Source organism: Vulpes vulpes, chromosome 3, assembly GCF_048418805.1.
Source record: "Vulpes vulpes isolate BD-2025 chromosome 3, VulVul3, whole genome shotgun sequence".
Lineage (NCBI taxonomy): Eukaryota > Metazoa > Chordata > Mammalia > Carnivora > Canidae > Vulpes > Vulpes vulpes.
The window spans coordinates 118,905,278-118,923,145 of record NC_132782.1 but is presented as its reverse complement, the minus strand read 5'-3'; the positions used below and the strand labels follow the sequence as shown (position 1 = coordinate 118,923,145).

Here is a 17,868-nt window from a genome sequence, read left to right as displayed (position 1 = left end):
GTTGACTTTTGGATTTGGCATCGTGGAATTTTTTGGAGGAGGTTTTGGTGGAGTCTTGAGGTCAAAAGTGAGATTGAAGTAGATTCAAGAAAGACTAGAATACGAATTAATGTTAGTAACTTTAGCCAGCTGTTCCTCCACAGGAGGAACATCCTCTAGAGATCATAACATGGGCAGTAGCCAGAGGGGAATATGGGGGAAAAAGAATTTTTCCTTTTTATTTTTAAAAGAAGGTTATTTGAATCCTGATGGGAAAGGTCTGGTAAAGAAATAAAGTCTGAATTTGCAGCATGGGAAGGGGATGATCACTGAAATGATGTTCTTGAGGACAGGAGAAGGAATGTGGTTCCATGCATCGGTGAATTGGTGGCTTTGGACAGGAGTATGGGCTGCTCATGTAACAACAAGAAGGAAGAATGTTGGTGCAGATGTACCTAGATTGGTAGGTGTGGTGGGGAAAGTTTGTAGATGGTCTTCTGTGATTTATCTCCTTGCTGGAGTGTCCTCCACCCAAACTGCAAACCCTGGAGTGCCCCAGGCCTCAGTCATCAGCTTGCTTCTCCTACACTCATTTGCTAAAATGATCTCATTTGGTCCCATAATTTCAAATATGCTGCTCATGTGCAAATCCTGCCCCAACCTCTCCTCTAACTACAGAATCATACCCAACTGCCTACCTAACATTTGTGCCTAGGTGGCTAACAGGCATCTTAAGCTTAGTACACACCCAGACCCAGGTGATTTATTGCTCTTTTCCCAAATCAGCTGCTCACCCTTTACCATGCAAGTATAACACCACACACATGCTTAAACTCTATTTCAGCCCAAAATGTTGACATCAGCCTTAATGATTCTCTTTTTCTCATCATTCCACATTGAAGCCATAGGCAAGGCTTCCAGAAAGAATAGAATCAGTGGTTTAGGAATATATCTGAAACCCCAATACTTCTCACACATCCTGATATCATTCCAGTATAAACCACCATCGTTGCTTTTATGGTCTCTCTGCTTCTACTCTTGTCTCCTTTTGGTAAAACTTCTACCAATAAGCCAGAATGATCCTTTGGGGGGAAAAAATCTGATCATATTACTTCCCTCCTCAAAACTTTCTACTGGTTTTCCAAAAAATAAAATCTAAAATCCTTACCATTACCCACAAGGCCCTAGGTGATTTGGTCCAAGGTTAGTGAACTTATCACCTTCCAACTTTCCCTTGTACACTCTCCTCTAGAGATGCAAATCCACATGCTGTTCTTTGAAGTTCCATGCCAAGCCCACCCCACCCCATGACTCTGCCCTGGCCCTTCCCTCTGCCTACAGTGCATTACCCTGATATTTAGATGGCTCCTTCCCTCGTTTCTTCAGGTCAAATATTCCCCAGAGATGCCTTCCATGGCTCCCATGTCTTAAGTAGTACTTTCCTCTTACTATCTCCTTCCTCTGCTTTGATTTTCTTCATTGTATTTATCACTTCCTGGTATTATGTCATGTGTATTTGTTTACTGTCTGCCTGCCTGTTCCTGCCAATATAATGTAGGTTCTAGCAGAGCAGAGTTGTCTGTTTTGTTCACCACATGTCTCCAGCATCCATGCACACAGATCTGCACTCAACACATGCCCTGAACAAAAGGGAGCTAGTGAAGAGTTTTCAAAAAGGAAACGATGGGGCACCTGGGTAGCTCTGTGGGTCAGTTGAGCATCACACTCTTGATTTCAGTTTGGGTCATGATCTTGGGATCATGGGATCATGGGATCAAGCCCCATGTCAGGCTCCATGCTTGGCACAAAGTCGGCTTGCCCCTCTCCCTCTGCCTCCACATCCCCACCCTCCGCTGCTCTCACTCTCTCTCTAAAATAAACAAATTCTTAAAAGAAAAAGGAAATGAAATGATATAATCAAAAGATTGGGTGGGGGCAAGCAGGAATGACAGACGGGGGCTCTTAAAATTGTCTTGGTGACACGAAGTTAGCATGGAATGAGGTGGAGGGAATGAAAATAAGAAGAAACGGACTCAAGTCTCCACCCTTTAAAGCTGTCCATCCCAATTTTGTTTGCGCCTCAGCTCTCTGTCCCATTTACAGATCTGATTCCCTGGCCAAATAGTCATTGACTGTCTTGATGCAGAGTGAATAGAACGGGAAGACCAGAAGGAGACACAACGATGATCAAATTTGATGCCTTCCTCATCTAGAGAAGGAAACTGACCCTCAGAAAAATTAAAGGTTCCACTCAGACTTTCTTGGCTTATTAGTGGAAGGAGGCAAGAACTAAAACCTGCTTTGCCATACCCTCACTGCGGGGCTCTTTCCACCCCCATCTCCACCCCATTAGTAGCATTACAGAATTATCTTGGAAAAAAAATGTATGTAACTTTAACATCTTAAGAACTTTGAAAGTGCTAATTGTTTTAAAAATAACTTATGTGATTACAAGTCCAAAGTGGACATTTTGCACAATTTTAATTTTATTTTGGGCCTGTGCTGAGAGGTCTCTGGAGAGCACACCAGATTGTCGTTCAGGTCTTTCTGCTCAGCGGCTTTGAATGCACGGTGCAGCAGCCAAAGCATTGCTCCAGGGGTGTTCATTTAGGGTTTATGCCTCCGCTCCTTCCTTTGTGCCTCTCTTACAGTGTCATCTTTGAGGCAGGACCTTAAAAACATGGGGTTGTGTAATAAATCGTGTCGTACCAGTAGACCAGGCAGACTGAGTAAAGGTGAGGAAAACAATTTCTTTTACACTAATGTAGATTCATGTCATCACATATCATTAATGTAAATCCTCTCCTTCAAACCATCCAGGCAACAATATCTCATCATTAAGTGTAATAAACACCAAGGGCATTTCCCACCTCTCTGCAAAACCGCGCCACACTTTTCCTCCCTTCTTCATATCATGCAGGTTTAATTTGCACAAAATTCAGGAGCGTTTCATTAACTCATTTAAATAGGTTGCTTGTTCCTAATGAGCTCATCGCACAAAAGTGCTTAGGAGCCTTCCTCTCCTGGAGAGAAGATGTGTGATCCCGACACGAAGGGTGAGAAAAAAGAAGGGGAGGGGGAGGTAATTCACTTGGGGTTGAACACTGAAAAGCTGAAAAATATATGGGTAAGAGTGGTTTGTTCCTATCGGCAACTACTTCAATTTCTACCAAAACCTGTCCTTCCTTTACCCCCACTAGGCTGAGCAGCACAGCGCCTGGTGCAGCCTGTAGAGCAGTGGGTGCCCACCTCTCTCTGGCACAGTCCCCTCCTCCCATGATGCACCTGCTCCCTTCTAACCTCTGCTGAAGCTTTTATATTTTTTAGGAATCTCTCTAATATTCTGAGAATCTAAGAAAGAGATTCTGGGTTGAACTGCGCCTACCGCCCCCCGAGTCACATGCTGTGGTCCTAACCCCACTGCCACAAAATGTGACCTTACTTGTCGCAGATGTGATTAACTAAGATGAAGTCACCTTGGACAAGAGCGGGGCCCTAGCCCAATATGACTGCTATCTCCACAAAAAGGGGAAATTTGGACACACACAGGTGAAGATTAGCATTATCTGGCACAAACCAAGGAACTGCCAGAAGCTCGGAGAGAAGAATCCCGGAACAGAGTCCTTCCTACCGCCTTCTGAATGGGTCTGGCCCTGCTGGTCCCTCGATCTTCAACTCGCGGCCTCCAGAACTTAGGACAGTAGATTGCTGTGGTCTAAGGCAGGGAGTTTCTGGTACTTCGTCACAGCAGCGCTAACAAGCTAGCATAGGAGCCACTTGGAGGAAATATGGCAAACAGGGTGGACTTCACAGGCTCGGCTCTACCTCAGTCCACAGCCTTGAGTGTTCACTTTCTGAGATGGAAATGGGATCGTGTCATTTCCCTGCTCCAAGGCCTCCAGTGGCTTCCACCGCCCTCTCACCACCCTGCAGGACTTGCCCCATCTCCTCCTCTGACCTCATCTCCTGTCCCTCCTTCCTCGCAACTCTCTCCAACCACCCTTGCACCTTGCTGCTGTTCTCCGGCCACCAAGCACCCAGATACCCACATATTTTTTCCCTTTCATTTGTTTTTTTTCTTTTTTTTTTTCCCCCTCTCATTTAAATTTGGTTTTTACTCAAAAATCATTATCTCGACCACCCTCATAGACTAACACTCTCTTCACTTATTGTGCTTTCCACCCCTCAGTAATACTTATCATACTTCATTCTATGTATCTGTTTATTGCTTATCACCACCTGCACGCAGGTCGGCTCCTCAAGTGTAAGAATTGTGACAGGTTCATTGCTGTCTCCTCAAAGACTAGAATGGTGAAGTCCATCTGGGGAGCTCAATACATACCTGTTGAATGAATGAACAAATGATTTGCCAGATTCCTGGGGATTTTAGAATTCTAAATTTTCAACAGCTTCTTCCAAGGCATACCTAGCTGCTGCTTCCAGTTTTCCGTTTCTGTGACATTGAGCCCATTTCTTATGCATCTGAAACTCCCCTGCCCCCATCTCCTTTCCCTCTCAACACTTTGAGTCTCAGGAAGGGCATTTCCTAAACAAGAAAATATAAGGACGATGAACTCTGAACTCATCTAAGGAGACTTCACTCTGTTATGCACCCCTGTATTCTCTGCGGAACCTGAAATACAGTGAATATTGATTTTAAGAAATTATCATGAAATTGTATTTTTTATAAAGAACACAATTTGGGGCAGCCCTGGTGGCTCAGCAGTTTAGCGCCGTCTTCAGCGCAGGGCGGGATCCTGGAGACCCGGGATCAAGTCCCACGTCGGGCTCCCTGCATGGAGCCTGCTTCTTCCTCTGCCTGTGTCTCTGCCTCTCTCTCTCTCTCTCTCTCTCTGTGTCTCTCATGAATAAGTAAATAAAATCGCTAAATAGAAAAACAAAACAAAAAAAACTCCACAATTTTAGTCAATGTTCTCTACACTAACCTGGGCCCTTTAGACAAACTGTATACTTGGCTTAAATAATCTCTCAATTTACCCAACTCTGGTAAGCAGCGACTAGGATGGCCCCAATGATCCCTTCATCCTGGTATTTATGCCCTGTGCAATCCCCTCCCCTTGAGTGTAAACTGGATTTAGTAACTCACTTTTTTTTTTTTAAAGATTATTTATTTATTTATTTATTTATTTATTTATTTATTTATTTATTTATGATAGACATAGAGAGAGGCAGACACAGGCAGAGGGAGAGGCAGGCTCCATGCCAGGAGCCTGACACAGGACTCTATCCTGGGACCCCAGGATCACGCCCTGGGCCAAAGGCAGGCACCAAACCGCTGAGCCACCCAGGGATCCCCTAGTAACTCAGTTCTAAAGAACAGAGTAGAACATAAGTGATGGGCTGTCATTTCTGAGATTAAGTTGTAGAGGGATGAGTTTCACCTCAAGTGCTCTTGGTCTCCCACTTTTGGCTGGCTCATTCTGGGAGAAGCCAGCTGCCTGATGTGAGGCAGCCATGTGGAGAGGCCCCCAGGAGCCAGCTTGGAAGCAGATTCTCCCCCAGTGGAACCATGAGATGACTGCAACTGGCACCTTGATAGAAGCCTCATGGGAGATCCTGAGCCAGAAATACCCGACGAATCTACGCTGCTTCCTGACCCACAGAAAACACAGGAAAATAAAGGTCTGTTGTCCTTGGCTGCTACTTGTTGGAATAGTTACGTAGTAGTAGGTAACTAATACCCCATGTACCATGTTCAATTTGGGCTCCTGACACATCATTCTTAGAGCACAACTAATGTGAGAAATTAACTCAAGATGCTTCTTCCAAAGGCCAATATACATACAAAAGAAGTTTGGTTTTTCATGTCTGAGTTAGCTTTTAAAATCTGTAACATTTATTTTTATATGTTACATTAAAATGTAATTAAAAATGGTGGCCTAGATGCAAATTTACTGTCTTATTTATACATATTATTTCATTTACCCTCATAAAAAACCCTTTGAAATACGACGCTATCGTCACCCCATTCTTAATGATAGAGAAACGTAGCATAAGCTTCTTGCCCAACGTCACGAGGCTACGACGTGGCAGAGCCAGATGGTCTGGTTCTAAGGCCTCAGGAGTCCCTATTGCTTCTTAGACAAAAAGGTTAAATACAACAGTAAAGCAGGGCGAGGTGTTAATAAGCAGCCTCGTGTCGAAGCCTCGCTCAGCTGGGCTGGAGCTCTCATGATTAAGACGGGATAGTCCCAGTGTTTGATGAAGTCTTACAAGGGTTAAATGAGAAAAATTAGATCATATATGCTAAATGCCTAGGATACAGCCTACACAGGAGTACAAATAGAATATCCAAATGGGAAAAGAAGACAGATCTTAAATTATCCCTGAAAACAAATCAAAACAACAACAAAAACCCTTTCCTTTCTGAGGAGAGACCATTCAAATCACTGGAAAACTCAAAAACATTCTCTGATCACTCTTGGGTCATTATCAGAGTGACACGTTTCAGGGGCGCCTGGCTGGCTCAGCCAGCGGAGCACGCCAATCTTGATCTCGGGGTTGGGGGTTCGAACCTCACAGTGGGTGTATAGATTGTTTAAAAATAAAATCTTTTAAAAAATTTTGACACATTTCAATCACGACCGTACACGCGGACAGCAGGAGGTGCAAGGGTTGTGACCCCACCACATTCCCACCTGACCTGGCATCTCAGCAGCTGCCCACAGCGCAGAGCGGCTCCCTGGAGGATTCCAGAAGACAGGCCCTAGCAATTGTAGAAATTGAAAACTCGGAGGCTCCCACGCAATGCTCTATCACAGATGAGAGTAAAGGGGGTTTATTTGCCTTGGGGCCAGGACACTCGGGGTGGAGTCTTGGCCGTGAAGCTCCGACTGTGGCTTCCATCTGTCTGGCCCTGCCCACCTCGGTCCCCTCGTGTCCACCACGCACAGAGCACAGGCCCGCGCACCTGCTCTCCAGCTGCTGCCCCCAACCTGCCGGGCTCGGTCCGTGAGGACCTGGCGGGCTGCACACGGAGGGAGGGCGCTGCTGGCGCAGAGGCTGGCGGGGGAGGCCCCACGGACCGCGGCCACTGCAGGCCTGTCACCGTGGCCACTGCGACTGACTGCTGCTCTGGCCCAGGCGCTGGGGCGCTCCGGAGGGGGAGGTGGCGTCGTGTCACCGGCCTGGCAGGGCCCGTCGCGGCCACCGCGAGCGGCTGTGGTTTCTGAGGCTCGGGAGTCGGCATCCACACGGACGGAGCCCAACCACCAGAGTCGAAGCTCCAGGCGCGCTGCGCGACTGGGCCGCAGAGCCTGGAGACGGTGCCCAGGGGGCCCCACAGGCACCCACTCCCCGGGGAGGCCCTGGCACCCGGGTAAGGCCCACCCACGGAGCTGCCCCGGCCACGTCCACCACCAAACGGTAATGCAGTTCCTCGACAATACAACCGGAATTTTTTGACTTGCATGGTTAGTGTTGGTATATTTTATAACCTGAACATTTTGATGAAGTCTTTGAATTTCTTTATTCTGAACCATGAAAAAAAAAAAAAAAAACAGAGTTTCACACAACTATAAAGCTAAAATGGAACAGAATTCAAGCGGTTAACCTCTTCATTTTCCGAGGCGGAGAGCTTGTGCACCTTGCCCAGGCTGTGCCAGCAGATGACGGGGTGGCACATCAGTCATTCTGGAGTTCACCTTCCTCCAGCTCAGGGCTCAACATGGACCTGGGCTCTGTTAAAGCACAGGGCATGAGGAGGCTTCCGTGGACGTTCTGCTTCTGCACTGAGGCCTCTCAACATCTGCGCTACTAGCTGCATCGTGCCTAGAAACTCTGGAACTTTCGGACAGAACCAGAGTCTACAAGACTAAAATTTCTGTAGGTCTTCTATCACTATTTCCCCACGCCTGCCTAATTGATGGCATCAAAGTAGGGACAGGATCCCTTTTTTTACCTTCTCTCTGGGACTTGTCCATTACTTACAACCCGTGCCTTCCAAAGTCAGCCAGATGCGAGTACAGAATGTTCCTAGAGTCCACCCAATCCCAGAAGACTAGTTTCAGTGAAAAATGAAGTGACTAATGGACTGAATCTAAATGATTATGAGCTGGGTGAAAATTCCATTTTCCTAGTGAAAATAAGGTGGAGCTGTTAAACTCAACTTGAGATTGTTTGTGAGTTTGCACATTACTATTCCTGAACACACACCTATAATGTGAATGCTCAAAATTAAACCATGTCTAAGAAACAAATCATTAGCTCTAGTATTCAAAATAAGAGCTTCAAGTTTATAGTCTGATTCTGGAGTATTTTATAGCTCACAAAGGAAAGGAGATCAACACTTCTTGAGCACCCACCATGAGCCAGGCTCCTTGCTGGGTGTCTTTTTCATGTTATGGTTTATCCTTTATACAGCCCCTCAGACACTTACAATTATCCCTTTATTATAGAAAATTGATTTCACGAAAGTCAATGGCAGAGCTGGGGTTTGAACCCAGATCTGATGGCTGCTAAAACTCACTCTTCCTGTGCCATCAAATGGCTGAATTTCCTTCCTAGAGAGACTATTTAAGATCTGCGGAGTTCTACTCCTTAATGTAATACGAGCCTGAATTATGTTAAAGGAATTCAAAGATTAAAATGGCAACTACCCAAATTTACCAGCAAATCCATCTAACAACAACAGTGATGATGATGATGGTGATGATGATGACAAAAATGGTTCAGGATAAGTCAGGCACACTGTCACTGTATAGGGACAATCTCAGTTGAGTCTCACAACCATCCTATGAACCAGGGGCCTTTGTAATACTGATTGGCTGAGGCCTTGTGTAGCTTGGATGGGATGCGGACCCAGGTGTGCAGTCTGATGTCTGAGGCCAAGGTCTTACCACTCCTCTATACTGCTGTCCGACCCAGAGACTAATTATCCACATATTTTACTTCAATTACCAGATGGAAAACAAACTATATAGGAATGTTATAAAGCATATGTTCCCATGTTAACTAATAACAAAGCAGGAATCCTCAGTGGTGGTGAGGATGGTGATGATTTGATAGGAGGTCTAAAAGTCACATAAATGTTAAATGTCAAAGAGAAGGAATAAAACAGAGACACCAAAGTCTTAGGCTCTTTGAGAAAAGGGAGTAGGACTGAATAACCCACTGCACCATCACAGGGGGATTTTGTACTTCTGAACGCAGTCGTGCTGGTGACGTCACACAGAAACCACTACTGTGTACTCCTGTGGAATAAGGCTTTCCCGGCCCTTAGAGGCACCAGGCTCCCAACCCTCTCACGAGCCAGGCTCCCCCCACCACTGTGGACAATCTTCAGGCCTGCTCTGCCAAAGAAAACTTGCCTCCTGGTCTTTCTGGTTTAGCAGTCATTTTCTGCCCAAGTTTTAATCAAGACAAAAAAAAGTTCAATCTCTGATACAGTCTCTCTAGGATGTTTGAGGTTTTCCTCTGCGAGGCAAGAAGAGGCAAATATTCTCGAATTGTGTTCATCTTCAATTGTTTGAACCACTATTTTGCATCAACCAGCTCCTTCTTGGCTATGTAGAAATACATTTAATCTCTCTTTTGCCGCAGAAAGTGTGGCACTACAAGGTGGTGGTGGCTATTCGTAGGCTCTGAAGCCAGACTGCCCATGTCAAAACCCCAGTCCTGGCACTTCCCCGCTGTGTGACCTGGGCTGAGCTGCAACCCAGATCACTGCATTTCGGAGATAATACAGGGCTCTACCTTCTAGAGTGGTTTTAACTTAGTCCACAGGAAGCTTTTAGAACAGTGTGAGATGCACAGTAAACATGTCAGTGCATATTATCGGCAACCACTGAGCATATCTTACAGGTCACCGTCCATAACTGAGGCAGCAATCCTGAGCTAAATCTAACTAAATCAGGGCTTCTATTCCCATGTTTATTATGAGGTTGGTATATGTTGAATTATGGAAGTGTTCATGGAAAGACTCCTCAACTCTCAAGAAATCAATTTAATGCAAGTAGTAACTATTTTATTGTATTGACATATTTACAAAATATTACAAAGTGAAATACACTCTAAATCACTGTATTACACAACGGCTGCATACAGGCAAGACAAATCATATGGAAAAAAACATTTACTTCTGTCTTTGGTATTAGAAATCTACACAAATCCGCATTTAAAATTTCCAATACAAAGTATTAAACATAGACAAAGATGTAATCGGTAAGGTCATGAAAAGGGGCTCTAATGTCCTCTGCTGGGGAACCCCCAGGTCCATGAAATGCAACAAGAAGACCAAACACCATTTGTAAGGGAGGGGCTCTATTGGCTAAAATAACAATAAAAGAAACAATACAAGCTACAGTATTGTACACAGGAGTGTTCCGATTTGTGGGACGCGACTTTCTCCGTAACGACACTTGGCTGGCGGTAACAGACACAACATTCCCGAGACACAGAACTGCAGATAAGACTTCATAGGAAAGAATCCACTCCAAGAGTACACCTCGAGGGTACAACTTCACTGTACAGAACATTTTATAAAATTCATTTTTGTGATCATTTACACATATACAAAAACTTAACTGGTTTTAGCAAACAATAATTTTTCTAAAACACAATCACAGTTTACATAATTCTGAGGTAAAGGTCCTGAATCTATCTTTTGAGAAGTCCTAGCTCACGAGGGTCCCCGGAGAGGCAGGTGTCTACTGACCATCCAACTGTGGCCTGACAGTGGGTTGGGGAGACGGCAGGCACACCGCCTCACTTCAGAGATGATCTCAAATTTCAGAATTGAATGTTCCTAGTTTGGCTCTATTAAGTTAATGCTCCTAATGTTTTTGTTTTGTCATCTTCAAACATGAAACACTCTCTGAATCGTGTCAGAACAAGACTTCTGCTCTGGAGAAAATATTTCATCAGGAAAGGGCCAAGTTAGTGTCTTAACTTGACTGTCTTGACTGAGGACTCTGTATATCCCAGGAAAAACATACTTAAAAAACTTCTCATATGAGAAGTGAAAGCTTGGTCAAATAAATGCACCCCACAACCTATCTTCCTACCAGTTAGCAAGCACCCCAAAAGCGCCTACAGATGGCAAGGTCCTAGTGAGAAGCTGGGAGGCCGCAGAGAATGTGACCAGAAAAGGTCAGGGATCCTCCTGTCCCAGAAATGCATAAAGGACCCAGCTGTGCTTCCCTTACAAGATCCTCAGCCGAGTTATCTGTGCTACTGTAAATAGTCCAGGAAAATGTGAGATTCGGCAAATATGTACCGGGGCTTTTTGGGGGGCGGGGGCGGGAAGGCCTCTATGTTTAGAGATGTCGATTCTATAAGATGACTATCCATCGTAGCCCTTGATCTGCTTTTGTGAAAATGTCAGGTACCCAGGTTCCCTGAACGACCCAGGACACACCCAGCGCAGATTCCTTCACGAAGTCCACAAGTCCACAAGGCCTCTATGAACTCAGGAAGGCTGTGAAAATTTAATATGAAGACACTCGCTTTTATGTACTTTTTTTTTTATAAAGAAGTTTGCAAATATAATCAGAACATCAAATGAATAATTAAAACCCCTCTAGGATAGATCCCTAATGAAGCAAACCTGAGCATTTGTCTCTTCTAGTTTATCGTGAGTAGCATCTACGGGCAGGCGCGTCTGCCAGCCAGTGAGTCACCCTGTGAGGCCACTGAGGACAAGCAGTGCTGGACCCTTTCCGGAAGCCGCCCACGTGGCCAAACTCGAATTTTTCCTCATGCTGGGAAGAGCAAAATTAAATTTCTGCTTCTTTGTACCATCGAACATTCTGGCGAATGGCACGTGAGAAGAAAGGAAATCCGGTTCAGCATTTAGCAAGGCAGGCTCCACGGGGTGCGGCCTCGCACAGCGTTGTCAGGACTGTCAGGTCGAGGCGCTTTCGGGGCACCGGGCCACCTGCAGGCAAGCCGCCCGCTGCCCATGAGCCTGCAGACACCCCACCGAGGCCGGGGGGCGCAGGGGGCGCAGGTGCCTCGAGGGTTGGGGCGCCGGTCACTCGTCCTCCTCCACGTACGTGGATGGAAACCAGCCCACCTGGAAGAGAAGAGCAGCCAGCCTAGCAACACACCTGGCCCCACATCCCAAAGGGCCCCACACCCCGAGCGCCTGGTTCTCTAGCACCGGGCACGCTGCGGCCACGGGGCGAGGCGCGAGGGCGACCCGGGCACCTGCCACGGCCACGGGACCCAGCAGAGCCTCCCCCCTCCTCTAACCTCGCGCACAGCCGCTGCCCAGGAAGCTACTGGGGTGCTACCCCGAGCACCCGCCTCTGCCACGGACCGGACACGGGGAGCGGCCAATCCCCCCACCTGCGGTCGCTGCGCCCACGGATGCCCCAGGACACGGGGCGAGGCCCGATCCCCCCACCTGCGGTCGCTGCGCCCACGGACGCCCTGCAGTCGCCGCAGGTGCGCTGAGGCCTCGGGACTACACAGAGTGGGAAGGGCCCGCCGGCCTCCGGGGCGGGAAGCCCTCTAGCTGGCCCAGGTGAACTCCATTTATGCCCGGATCGATTCGTTCAACCTCCTTTTCTCAAGTGCCTGTTTTCAGCGAGGACGGCCGCTCTGGGGCCGGCTCCACGGGGCGCAGGCTGGTCCCCAGGCCCACGGTGGGTGCCAGCGACTGCCCAGTCCCCCCGCCCCTCGGGTGCCAACGACTCACCCTGCCATTGACCTCTCCCCTCCACCAGCCGTTTGCACTCATCTTCGTGTAAATCTTCACCACGTCTCCCTTGAGCAAGGACAATTCTCGCATGTCTCTGGCACAGAAGTCATACCGAGCGATGGCGATGCCCAGCACTTTCGGACTTAGCACTGTGGAGGAAGGATGGGGGGTCAGAACTGCTCCTCCTTGAGCAACCATCAGCGCCTAATCTGATGAATGTTCTAGATGCTATCAAAACGCACAGCCATGATTTCACTACAGACTAGTGATAATGGCAGAGGAGCTTGAAAGCAGCACAACTGCTGTTTCAATTCAATCGGGTGTGGTCAGGTTCACTGCATAACATTTAAAGAACCATTGTTCTATTTCATTCTTCACAAGCACCTCAAAACAGGGACTAGTTTTCGTTAAAAAAAAAAAAAGGAAAAAAGAAAAAAAAATTAGTATCTAAGTTACTATCCAAGGAGACAGAAGCTAAAATACCTAGTATTAATTTCCTATTGATGTCTCCTCAATACTCCAATTCTAACAAGAACCTCTAAGGTAAGAGCTTTACATTTTGTACCTCATAATTTCTTCAACTAAGACTCAAAACAACCAAATGCTTTCCTCTGAAATTCTGCTATGGAATCCATGTCACTACTTCTAGTTAAATGGCTCTTCCTCCCCCCAAAAAGGTTTTTTGTTTTGTTTTGTTTTTAGTTAAGACTATTTGGGGACCAACTCAGTTGTTGTTTTACATAGAATTTCACTATGTGAAGCAGCTTAAATCAAGTTTCACTGGAAGGACACAAACACCATCAATTTGTTCTCTTTCTTTCAAATAAATACTGCAGGTATAGAAAACTCTGAAGGAATGTACTCAAGAACAAGACGTCACGGTGTTCGTTTTCTATATTCAAATTTGTTTAATGGGAAGAGAAGAGCTAACTTATTCCCCATCCTAACTCGCCTGCCCTGAAAAGAAAAAGTCTGTTCAAGCTGTACGTTTGTTCTTCTCTTGTGTTTTGTAACACATTTCATCCTAACTTCTCCACCTGTTGCTCCTTGGGGTTATAAAGTGTTTTCAATTATATGTGCAGTGATTCTGAGAATCACTCACCTGGGAATGGTGGGACTTTATAAACCTTAAATGGTAGCGGAACGTTAAGTTTAAGAAAAAGCATCAGACGGGAACTGCCATACATCTGTACTTGTGACAGTTCCCAGTGCCCAGGCGCCGTGGCTACGGCCAGCGTGACCCTGGAGGAGCCTGCCCACTTGGAGACACGGATCTCTAGCCTATTACTCAGGGCTCTGCAATGACAGAAATTTTTTTAGTCTCCAGGAGTCTATCGTAAGATAAGTGGATAGCAATGCTGTAGATTTCACAAGTGTAAAGGGAGTAAAAATAGGTCATTTTCTTTTACTACTCGGACACAAACCACTTCAATAGTTTTCTTACTGAGAACCAACCCATTACTGGGGCACTACTCTTAGCGTTGGTGCACATAAACACACTCCCGTGATGGAGAAACCAATCATCCACGTAACTGTGCGACCTTGCACAGGTCTCTTAACCCTTGAGGCCACACTTTTCTCACCTATAAAATGAAAGGTCTCTGCAGCTGATGCCTAAGGTCCTTCTAGTACTAAAGGTTATGATTTCACTGAGACTTACAGGTTAATTTTTAAAAATCTGTAAGAAAACAAACTTGACCTAGCCATAAAGTACTCCCCTACATGTCACATAAACAGCCATTAAATTCTCAGGCTAATGACAGAAATCAAGAGCCAAATGCCTGTACATAAACTGATGGGCACAGTCATTCTGCCGAACAACGCGAACTCTACTCTCTGGAGACAGAGTTGGGGTTTGGGTTCTGTTTATTATCTCAATGGTACTATATGAACACTGACTTTCCTTAACTAAAATTTCTGATCCTCAGGAAAACTAATGGTCCTAATAAGTGGTTCATCCCCTACTTTTATACTTTCAGCCCTCAACCTTTCCAACCTTTCCCCAACAGATAAAATAAAAAATGTCTGACAGAAACACAGAACATGAGCACACACACAAAACCAGAGGAGTGAAATGACATGACAAACAATGGCTTTATGACAGAGAAGAGGAAACTACATAGTGGAAATGTGACTCTAGGGACTATTTGTGAGAAGATGCATCTATACAAGAAGCCATACATAAAAGTCAAAATATTTTATTTGCAAACAGAAGCAAGTTGAAAAGACATATAAAAGCAGTAAAGCAGTACCTGACCAGAAAGGAGTGGAAGAAGGGGGAACAAAGCTGTAGTCTGGAGGAGTTACAAAAGAAAACCCACAGAACAAAGAAGGGGCTTAGAGAAAGAAAGAAAAAGAGAGAAGCAAAAAAGCATTTAGGTAATGGTAAAAAATTATCTCAACACAGCTATTTTGTTGTCTATAATCACAAGAAAACAGTCACATCAAAGTTGGAATATCAAGCTTGGCTTTCACCCACTTTTCTCCTATCACCATTTCTAAATATAGGACAAGCCAGATTTTTACATTTTTATTGATGTAAGGTCTGAAATTTAGAGCCGTCTATCCCTCTCCAGGTGAACACAGCATACCACTCCATGGTGCCATCTTTGAACCCCTTCCATCTGAGCATGGCCTTCTTTTCATGTGATGCACAATTCCCACTTTGTTACACCAGTGGAAAGAGGGAGCCTGTAAATTCTTAATGGAAAATATGCTTCACATCAAAACTGATATTAAGAAGTAAGAGCCTAGAGAGTAGAGTTAACAAAAGCCCATAGGAAAGTCACTCACACATTTGTTAGGCACCACCCCCAACCAAGCATGCACATGCAAGCTTATTTCCACAAAGAAAATGTAAATCATTCCAAGTCTTAGCATATCTGGAAAAGTAAGTACATCCTCCAATTTTGAGAATGTATGGGAAAGTTCTATGCAAAAACTCGACCCTAAGAAATGTTTTACTTTTAAATAATAAAAGTGAATGGTTCTCAAGTGGTTCTGAAGTGTTAAATGCCATGCTCCATGTTTTATATTCAGTATTTAATCATCACAACAATTCAAAGACGAGGCCACTAATACCGTTTCCCCTTGGTATCTTAGAACAGTCTAGATTTAAACATAAGGTAGCAGGATTTCTGGGTCTAGGCTCTTAACTGCTGCATTGCTGTGTCTACCACTCTGCTTCGGGTGCCTTCCTAGGCAATTATCAAACTCTACCTGTAAATACCATAGTGCCACTGTAAAGGAAAAGAAAGTCATGGTTATAAAATTTCTCCTGATCTTTATTCTTCCCTTCATCCCTATAATAGGTTATTTGCCCCAAAGGCATACATTTCTCAGTCTTTCGCAGCTATTTAAGTTCTTGCCACTGGCATAGAAGCAAGGGTATTGTGAGGTAGCTGGCACAGGCATTTGCTTTTCTTTTTGGTTCTTTATTCTATCCTGCTGTGTAGAATGAGAAAGCTACTATTGGGTCCATGAGAAGAAAGGTCTCCTGCTTAAGGATGATAGCTCACAAGCTTGAGGGAAGCTGGCTTACCGCAGACTTAATGGAAGAGATGACCTGACCTGCCCCACAACCAAGGACTGACCGCTTCTGGGTTTTTAGATGAAGAGAAATAAAGGTCTATCCTGTTTAAGCCAATGGTTTTTGGATTTCTGTTACTTGGACCTGGACCTAATCTAAACTGCAACGAAAAATTCCTGTACAAGGATGATGTGAAAGTGGGCTAAACAAGCTGGAATGAGTCCATGTAATCTTGCAATATATTCTATCTCTTTCAGGCCACTGATCGATTTGAGAGCCACAGAATTCTCCTGAAGATAATACTCTTGTCAGGAAGGTATTCTGGGATACCCATGAACAGCAGTAACTCATGAAGGGGATACTCAAGCACCATGCAAGTAGATTTGGACAGTAGACTGGCCATGTGAATTGGGAGGTGATTCAGATGCTTTTGGAACCATGGGCTATGCTATGAATCCTTCATAAATGCATTGATGCATTCGTGATGCTTTCCTCAGGAATGGCCTTACATATTTACTTTTAATCTACCCTGAAGCATATCCTTGTTGATGATCAAGTTTCTTTTCAAATCCATTGCATCTTCCAGATTACATTTTTTTAACTTTGAAATTCAGTGGTACATGCCATTACAACTAATTTTACAATCTGCTCAATTCATTTATTGCCATTCAACATAACTGGTTTGTTTAAATTTCCTTGAGACCATGTTATACCCACTATTAGAGACAGGAGGGGATGCCATCTCTAATTTAATGAGGAAAAATGGCTCATACCTAACCATATTATTGGCAGAATGTCTGGTGACAAGATTCCTACCCCATGTTCATGAGAACCTAAATTAGAATCCCCCAGTCTACACATTACTTCTGTCAAGTACTAGAATTTTCTCCTTAAACTGCTTTTTAAGTGTCCATCCTTGGTTATCTCTCTGGTACTATTTTATCCATAAAGCAATAAAAGAAGATGGTATTTCTTCAAAATTTCTAATGAAGGTAATTTAAACCAGCAGTCTGAAATATAACGAGATAAGTTAGCTCTAGAAGGAAGAAATAAGAAATCAATGAAGACACAATTAAATGCAATTGAAATAATCTCAACTGGTAGATATTAGATCAGATAGCCTGTCTCTAATTTTAAAATATCTAACATTCCTGAAGTAATATGGATAATGCCTCACTATGCATAGTGAACCCGAATCTGTTTCAGATGCACAATGTCGGTGTGCTACTACTCTCTCTTAACTAACGCTAAAAGCTTTAGAAGCACTGGCATTCCTGTCAAGTAGCTACAATTAGAATCTTCTTCAATCTTACCTAAAATATTATCATCTTAGCTGAATGGTAGCTATTCCCCCATGGTTAGGCCTTGGCTCCTCTGCTGGCTTCCCTCGAGACTAATTTTGTTTTTCCCCCAGTGAATGGAAAGATTCTAGGATATGTCCTGGGTCCTCACCAGGATTTCAGTCCGTGGTTCAGATGTTTTATAGGACACTGCCATGAAGGACAACCATTATCCCTGATGCAAGCTGCCTGAAACCATCATCTTCCTCCCTGTAATCTAGCTCAACTTTCCACATTTTTGTCTTCTCAAGGACTTTTGTGTCCTTGGCAAACTAACCTTGCAAAAATCAGTATGCTTTTTGGTTCTTCCTATTCATTCTCTTCATCCTCTGAAATATGAAGTTACTCCTTCCCTG

General features: G+C 44.7%; 1 protein-coding gene across 6 annotated transcripts in view; it reads right to left on the bottom strand.

Annotated features, from left to right (window-relative positions):
- Nucleotides 1-9,938: 9,938 nt before the first annotated feature.
- The window catches only part of VAV3 (vav guanine nucleotide exchange factor 3), a 439,091-nt gene continuing 431,161 nt past the window's right edge, over nt 9,939-17,868 (bottom strand). For 3 of the 6 annotated variants that reach the window (XM_072754465.1, XM_025996323.2, XM_072754463.1), the window contains 3 exons: nt 14,896-14,979; nt 12,641-12,792; nt 9,939-12,013 (listed from right to left, as the gene is read on the bottom strand). In XM_072754465.1, the coding sequence (XP_072610566.1) occupies nt 11,972-12,013; nt 12,641-12,792; nt 14,896-14,979 (278 nt within the window). In that variant the 3' untranslated portion in view covers nt 9,939-11,971. The remainder of the gene's footprint in view (nt 12,014-12,640; nt 12,793-14,895; nt 14,980-17,868) is intronic. The other 3 variants (XM_072754466.1, XM_025996324.2, XM_072754464.1) reach the window with 1 other exon arrangement.